The 8,600-nt window shown below is 40.5% G+C and overlaps 1 protein-coding gene across 1 annotated transcript; it reads right to left on the bottom strand.

The window, feature by feature from the left end:
- Window positions 1-1,718: 1,718 nt before the first annotated feature.
- LOC115671382 (uncharacterized) lies at window positions 1,719-7,969 on the bottom strand. Its single transcript, XM_030592926.2, has 10 exons — window positions 7,409-7,969; window positions 7,071-7,260; window positions 6,714-6,847; window positions 6,081-6,193; window positions 5,865-5,988; window positions 5,169-5,324; window positions 2,652-2,807; window positions 2,414-2,493; window positions 2,244-2,293; window positions 1,719-2,011 (listed from the first exon to the last, which is right to left on the bottom strand). The coding sequence occupies exons 1-10, from the start codon at window positions 7,913-7,915 to the stop codon at window positions 1,875-1,877; spliced, it is 1,647 nt and encodes a 548-aa protein (XP_030448786.1). The 5' UTR covers window positions 7,916-7,969; the 3' UTR covers window positions 1,719-1,874.
- Window positions 7,970-8,600: the final 631 nt, after the last annotated feature.

Below are 8,600 nucleotides of genomic sequence, written 5' to 3'. Positions count from 1 at the left end.
TCTAATACCAACTCAAATTACAATGAATTTTGTTCTTGATGGAAGTGAAAGAAGAGAGTTGCTTTTAGTTTAAGGGTTTAATTTCCTAGGTAGGTATGGAAAACTATGCATCATTGGGTTCTAAAGTCAAGAGGGACGGATTTCGTCATATATCATGATAGGGTTGAATTCGTTGTGTCGCCTCAACAAGTTCCCGAAGAATAATGTAGACCTCATTGAATCAAAGATAATTTGATAAATTGTAGCTAACAGCTAGCTTAGTTTAGGAAGGAGAGTTAGGGTTTAGGGTTCGAAAGGCCAAGAACAAAACATCCAACACCTAGGAGTACTGACCGATTGGACTTTTAATGATGTCGGGGTACGAGAGAGAAGTCCTTGTGAGCAGGTGATTTCGACTTACAATCCCATGTACTTAATCGATCCCCTAGTGGTACGGCACGATATTACCTTATGTGAAGTCATGAGTTCGGACCCATTTGCCATAGCAATGCATGCATCTCACTTTGGTGAATGCAGTCTAAATCTCTAGCACATCGTTACAGGTGCAATGTCGTGACACATGTACCTCCAAACGACGAATCTCAAGTAATCCTAAGTGAAGACCTCTGCGCAGTTCTAAACCAAACATCTAATAGAGAGAGCTTTTGTTATACTCACCACAATGGGAGAAACAAATGCTCGCTAGTGAGGTTCACGGATTGGCTAGAAACATGCCATGTACCTCTTTTGAAAATCTTCTTAGTCAAATCAAATTAATTGACTCACCTTAACTATATTTGGTATATGCCATTAATTGCAGAGTTCTTGGCACAAGTTCGAGTTCAACTAGGAGTTTTTGAACTTGTAAGTCACACTGGAGGGTGGTCACAAGAATATTGCTCGACTGAAATTGTCGTAGTTATAGCAAAACCTAAGAAAAACCATGGGTAGAAAAAATTTGCACCCCAAAATCTCAAGGGTCGACGCGCAATTGCCGATATGATTGTTACAAATTTAAATAAGGATTCTATTAACAAATGCAACGATACGAGGAAATAATAGTTCGACCGAACAATTGACATTCCGACGGATTAATGGACAATTTTAGAGCTTAAGGTCGGACCTCTTCTGCCAGACACATGCATGATCAAGCAAAGCGTATCAAACAAAATGGGCAAAGTTACAAGGTGGAGAAAGCAGCATCCTTATGAATCATTAGACCAACAGACCAATGATTGACCGTCTTTATTGTTTGATCCAAGCTCTCAGTGATTGCGAGCCAGTGTACATTTTGCTTAAGAATCATACTGGACATATTAAACGGTAAATTGCAAACCAACTTTTGAATAAGTGAGTCATATTTAGTTCCGCACCACTAAAGATCCGTCACATCGGTTAAGAAACATTAATTTCGTAAGCTAGTTATATTCAGGTGAAACGTGTATAGGCCCAATAATGTTGAATAGGGTAATGTCTACCTTGCTAAGAAAAATCTTAGAATGAAAATTGATAAGATAAGAGTTCTAAACTCTAGGGCCATGCTAACCAAGATTGCCACAAATTCCAGCGCCAGGGTCACCCTAGTCGTCTTAGGCTCGCGGCAAACATCTATTCACATGCCTCATGATTCAGCCCACATCATTAACTATATTGGGGATTTGATTGAAGCGTCGGGCTGAAATTTTTACTTTTTCGTATTTCATTTCATTTTGCACGAATGCGTGTGTGACTCATTTAGATGAATCAAACGTAATGTGAAAAATCAGATAATTGTCTATTACAGTCGAGAAACATTTACGAAAACAAAATCTAAGAGTCAAATTTTAATCCCTAGAGTAAAAGCTGTCACTTGGATAGTTGAAGAACTAGAAGCACTATGAGTTGGAGAACCACAGTTAGGAAAACGATTTGGTCAAGTCTCGGTAGTATTGAGAGATCCAGCCCGAAATGATCTCGATCTCCTTCTTCCTCACATCTTGAAGCCACTCGGGATCTTCGCTAGTCGAGTATCGCAGGTCGACATGGTGAGCCCCTGTCATCGATAACTTACCAAGGTTAAAAATAACTTGTTGTATGTCCTAGAAAATCAATTTCATCACTTGTATCTAATGATGCGATTGTACGTATTGTGGACAGCCTAGCATTTATGTGAAGATAGTCCCTCACTTCTTGCATTGAAGGGATACACTAATATCCTTTCGTGGTATCGTTTAGTCATAAAATGAAGAGTCACTTATGCTAAGTTTCAGAGACGGTGAGCTGACCTTTTTCGGCCACTATTGCAACAATGCTCTTGGAAATGCTCTTCAACACCCTGCCATTTTTACCACTGAGACAGGATTATCAAATCATTGATTCCCACTATGAGAGAGAGAGAGAGAGAGAGAGAGAGAGAGAGAGAGAGAGAGAGAGAGAGAGAGAGAGAGAGAGAGACCCTCCACCACTCCAAGGGTCTCTTAAGCCATTGAAGAAGATGATGTTGCCCCCAAATCTCTTCAAGGTCCTCCTTATGTTCTGTTCATTTTTTAAGTAAACACAATCATGGACACAGAAATTCAGGTTAGATGGCAGGATAAACAGATTTTGAAATTCGCTAAGTAAGGATCTGGGAGATATAAAAACTTTTGTGAAACTTCCTAAATTATCATGTACACTCGTATAAAGTTACCCACGTGGCCGCCAAACTCGGTAGGGATCCAGGCTGGCCTGGGTACGACGCCGAATCGAGGTGCACAGTAGGCGACTCTATCATTGTAGTCATACTTGTGAGCTGGGAAGATGCTCATCTCTCGATTGCCCCCTGTTGGCAATATCATTTCCGTGCATGCCTGCGGGGAAAGAAAACGAATCACAACAACGGTCACAAGCGCTCGCATTAAAAATAGGTTGGAGACTATGAAATGGTACAAAAAGGACTCACCATTTCGACATTAATTGAGAGGATACCACAAAAGTATAGTTAATTACTTAAATTGATAAGACCCGCGAGATTTCGCGCATTTAGAATAGTGAGATTCACATTCAACTTTAACTTTGCATAACTCCCAGAGATCAAGCGAAAATAGCACTCTTGTCTTTGGGGGTGAAAAAAATAACACTAGCCGAGCTCTCCAATTTCGACACGTATGATTTGTGCTAGATTATATTGTGAAGATGGGCTATATATGATAATTAAGAAACTATTCTACCCCTGATGGCAACGTTAGAAGCGAAAAGACAAAAACCTAATTCAAGAAATCTTTGTTGATTTTAAACTTTTCATGGGCTGATTTTGATTGGGTTAGGCCCAACCTGCACATAGCTTCCATGGGTTTTGTTGGGCACGGTGGAAATGAGTGGGTGTCACCACAATAACACGAAAGAAAAACACATTAATATTTAAATTACATACACATTATAGTATATATATATATACACACACACGCATGAAATAGAGTGAGGTGTGTAAATCCAAATACATCATGATCCTTAAATTTGGTGATGTCTGCTTCTTACTTATTTCCAAGATCTATCATATTCTATGGTTCAAATAGATTCGGGGGTGCATGCACCTGATGGCATTTTGTTGTTTACATCTTTTTTAATCGTTGCATGCTGTAGCTTGGATTTCCTTAATCAAAATGGAATTAATAAATGAAAATTACTTTTTATAAAAAAAAATAAATCGAATTGACAATCTAAGATCCAAAGGACCTATAAGAACGTGGGAACAATAACCAGACACTGGATGCGTTTGGTAGCTACTTTCCCAAGGGTTTTAGGATGGGTAAAATATTAGAGTGTTTGGTGAATTTTTTTTTAAAACATTTTTGGGAAAATTTTGGTTTACCAAAGCTAAAAACCCTGGGAACTACTTTCCCAAGGGTTTTGGGACAGGAAAAAATTAGAGTGTTTGGTGAATTTTTTTAAACCATTATGGCAAAAAATTGGCTTTAGCAAAGTCAAAAACCCGAGTCAGGTGGGTATCTACCTTGGGCTTTCAGTATTTTTAGAAGACGGATTCCAAAGTTAATAAACCTTACTTTTTTTCCAAAATTGGCCTCTCAAATCTTTTCAGATTTTGATTTTGCCCTCGCTTGCCACTGTTCATTGTCGTAGATCTGGGTCGCCTATGAAGCTCCGCCGAAGGTTGGGAGAGGCCAATAGACAGTTGCGAATGGTGGCCAAGAATCAAATTTGTAATCAGCCCCAAATTGGAACGGATAGAAGTTGAAGTTTAGGTCGAAGCTCTGGAACTTGAAGTCGAAGCCCATGGTGGCCTTTTTGTCAATCACGAACTCGAAGCCCTCGGTGTTGATCAGCTTCACGGTCGCCTTGCCGAGGTCGTGCAACCTAGGCGTGGTGACACCAGGGTCGCACGACCCCAAGCGAGACAACCGCTGGGCTCATGCAACCTTGGCGCCGCCACGCCTAGGTCCCGAGACCCCAAGCGAGGCGAACTCTGGGGTATTTTGAATAAATACCAAAAATCACTAACCAAACGGTATTTATTTTGAATAAATACACCTTGAGCGAATCATTTTCGAGGAAATGATTCATTTCCTCAAAGTTTTGCCAAAGGCGGCCACTTTAGGCTCCTCTTGGATACTCTCTCCATTTGCTTTTTTTGGTAATTATTGGTCCTCCCCAAACGAAGCGAGCCCACTTTTTAATCCAAAAAGTAAAGATGCGAGGACATCTCATCACCAAAGAAGATTGAGACTTCACAAGTTAATTCACTTGCAATGGGGTTGCGCTCTCATCTTCTTTCCTCCACCTAGGACACAATGACTCAAAGCTACAAATTTGACGGAGAGCCATAGATATCTCATGGAAACTTCTTTCGATAAACCGAGTCATTTCTCAATAGTCAGAGAAAGAAGTTATAATGCTAATCGACCAGTAAATCGTATGATTATTAATTCTTGTCCTTCCTACCTTCTTAATTACTCAACCTACCAAAAAGAAAGAGCTCATGAACTAAATGGATTTACTAAATTTTAAGTTGGTATGCCCATCGAAGCACTCAACAAAAATTGGTCACATAATTTAGTAAACCCATTTCATATATGAGTCTTGCCATCTCTAGCATCATTGATATGATAATTTGCAAGCATCTTGGTTGATAAGGTTTTTAGTTGGAAACTCAAGCAACAAATAATTCGTACGGAGAAATTTTTCTTTTAAGAGAGTGAAAATTTGTGGGGTACCTGCCACGCCCAACCGCCGAGGCCATGAGGATCGGAATCATCCATTAGATCAAAGCACGAGACGCCACCGCTATAGTTGTAGTAGATGTTCGCCGCGCCATACAATTTCGCGAAATCATCATCTCCTTTGCTCGGATCATCTATCACCTTGCACATCTGCGCAAAATAAAAACAGAGAGCATAAACGTTCGTCTCGCGTCCAATTGCCTGTCCAGCCATTGAGCTGTTTAATTCCGAGACTCAATTAGTACTATATCTTGTAGAATTAACAGAAAAGCGTTTCCCAAAATGGTGCCATCACGCGTCAACATTGGTGCGACGGGGCGAGCTAACTAAGTTCTTGCGAACCGATTGTGAATTATCGGGACCAAGTCGCCTTATGCTGGAACAAAGTATGCGAATCCTTCGCTAGACTTGGTTAATCACGCGCGCGACAATACAATCCTTGAAGATCAGATCTGCTTCACAAATTGGTCATATACTACAATAATTCTTTCAGTTTTATTGTCGAGTTTACTAAGACTTGAGAAACAAGATTGGTTAATTCGAGAAGTAACTTTAATGCCCCCTTAAGATCAGATCCGTGTGCCCCAAAACAATGTGAATTTGACTTAGAAATGCTAGAAAGTATGATCTTGAAGATCTTGCTTATATTACACTGCTAATATAGGTTATTATTTGTTAAGCAAACTATACCTGTTTGACGGGGTAAGCAGGCAAGGGATTTAAGAAATTGGAAGGAGTTGGATAATCGGTCATGGCGGTGTAAACGAGAGCAGTTTCGAGCCAACTTTTGAGATAACCCGCATCCATGGAGTTCCTGCAAAGGGGTAAATACATAAACAAAGAACACTCCAAAAAGAATGAATTAAATCCATGAGAAGCTAATATTGTTTAGGCGTCATCTCTTACTTGCACAGTCCAAATGATTTTCGCAGGATCTGGAGTCCGCCACGTTGCTTCGCTGTATCTTCGATCTTCTGCCATGATCGCTTGATCACTTTGTAGCAATTCTCGCTCTCGCTCTGGATATTCACATCAATCGTGCTCTTAGACTCGCATGATTCTCGTATAGTTACGGATCACTTAAAATCTACATGATCGCGCGCCATCGAGAACACATACATTGGATTGATGGTGCATGTAAAATAAGTAGGTTACACGGTGTTATGGTGTACAAAAACGATAAGTTATAGGTCTGATAGAAATTCCATACATAATTGAACATACCAAATAGAATGAACAGTAACATTTGATATGTTTTAGAAAAAGAATTTGAATACATAGAATGATTCAAGATATTTAGTAAATCGAATTGTGTGGTTCTCCGGAATTCTTCTGAATTGCATATTGAAGAGTATGCAGTGGCTCTTATGGAATCTTTGACTAGAAAGTTGAGGGTAGTAGGACCATCTTCGGATTCGTTCTGTCATGCAAATTTTCTCACCGAACCTTATCCCTAATCCTCATCTCTGTAAAGTCTTTGCAATCCAAGAATAACCAAAAACAAACACAAAATGAGAAAGAGAGAGAGAGAGAGCGCACCCTGAAGTCTCGAGTGATGATGTCGTTGAAGCTATAAGGCGAGGTGATGTTGACAAAGTTGAGGATCGGAGAAGAAGAAGACAAAGCGCCAACTGCAATGTGCGGATACTTTAGCCTAAACCATGCTGCCAACACTGCAATATTTTCAATAAACAAAACCATTCATCAGAATAAGTTTTAACTCTATTTTCCTATTTCCCTATCAAACCAGAAACCTCCATGCACAACCAGCTATGTACATAATCCATTATAATAGGACAAACACATTAATTTATTAAATTAAGCTGTGAAGGGGCGAAAACCCAGCATTTGTTTTTCTCTATTAACAGTGTGAGAGAGAGGGAGACAGCAGCATACTTCCACCGTATGAACCTCCAAAAACCACCACAGGCGAATGCTCGGCTGTCAAGTTCTTCTTCAGATCGGTGATCAGCATCGCGTAGTCTGCCAATGCTTGCGTCGAAGAGAGATAGCCCAGCGTGCTTGCGTTGCTGGACGCCACCTCTTTGTTGCCCCCGAATGGATTCGATTTCCCGTAATACCGATGCTTCAAGGAAACCAACAAGGATGATAATCTCTATATCCTTCTTCTAATGTAATTGGCGACAGCAAAATAAAATGACACAAGTCCTATCCCCATGTCGCTTCTGTATATGATGCTACAGCTTAAGTATTTAGATCGGTTGGCAATATACCTCGATGAACACAAGAAGGGCATTGAAGCGGGGTGCAGTCTCGAACATGAAGCCCGTGTTCTGGGCGAACCACTCGATGTTGCCCTCGTTCCCAGTGTAGACAAAGATCGGGGCATTCCTCCGCGGGCCGCCCCAGAAGGTGGAGTTGATCAGGTACCTCTGCTGGAACGTCTGGTAGCTCTCGGGACGGAAGCCGAAGTGGTCGAGAGTTTGCGTGAAGTACCTGGACTGGTAGAGCCCATTGTTGCTGCTCTGGTCGTTAGAGAGCGATGGTTGTTGAGAATTTTCTGGATGAATGAGAGGAGAAGGAAAGCGAGGTATGATATTGCCAAATGGCGAGACAGCGAAAGAGCATCGAAAGATCAGAGAGAGACAGAGAACTATGCTCAATGGTAGTTGTGTTGTACTCATGATCTTCTGGTCTCTAGTGTTTGCAGTTGCAGAGGAAGTGAACGAGTGTGGAGTTTTCAGTTCAGAGAGAGAGAGAGAGAGAGAGCCTTTCTCCATGATTGTGTAAAAGATTGAAGGAGGTTGGGGTCTTGCCTAAAATGTTGGGTCAACTTATTTGGTGGACCATCATTGATTGTTATATATATAATCATTGATTGTTATATTAGCTGGCATTAGAAAGATATAGCATTATATTTATGAAGGTTTTTATTGAGGGTAAGGGAGATGATATGATTGCTAATTTTGAGTAGTAGCTCTTCCAAATTTAATGAGTGAAAAGCTATTCTTGAATTCCACTAAGTGCAATTGTTGGGGCGGTGTTCCGGGGGGCGCGGGGGCGAAACGCGTAGGTAAGCTTATTTGGCTTGGGCTTTTGGTGGTTCATTGATGGATTTGGGCCAAACTTACCCATTGGTCCTCCTAAATGGTCAACAGTCCATATGTCTAATCCTGATCCAAATCAACACCTATGGTTGCGTATGGTAATTCAGATTTGAATTGGGATACGATAAGATAAGGTGGGATGAGAAATTCTCTAAATATCTTTCGGATTGTAGAACATTTCATCATATGTTTGGTACAATCTAAGATAAAATTGAAAATCTTTGAAAATTCTCTTTCATGTCTAATTGCTTCGGCCATAGTCACACAAGCTTAAGCCAAAAGTAACGCCGCAAACAAGATTTTATGAAATATAAGAAGTTTGTGGTCATTCCACCACATCCATTTCAGATGCTATTTG

Source organism: Syzygium oleosum, unplaced genomic scaffold, assembly GCF_021117445.2.
Source record: "Syzygium oleosum isolate NSW1041296 unplaced genomic scaffold, Sole_v2.1 Sole_v2.25, whole genome shotgun sequence".
In the NCBI taxonomy this organism is placed as follows: Eukaryota; Viridiplantae; Streptophyta; class Magnoliopsida; order Myrtales; family Myrtaceae; genus Syzygium; species Syzygium oleosum.
Note: the sequence above shows the minus strand (reverse complement) of the source record. Positions and strands in the feature narration are given on the sequence as shown.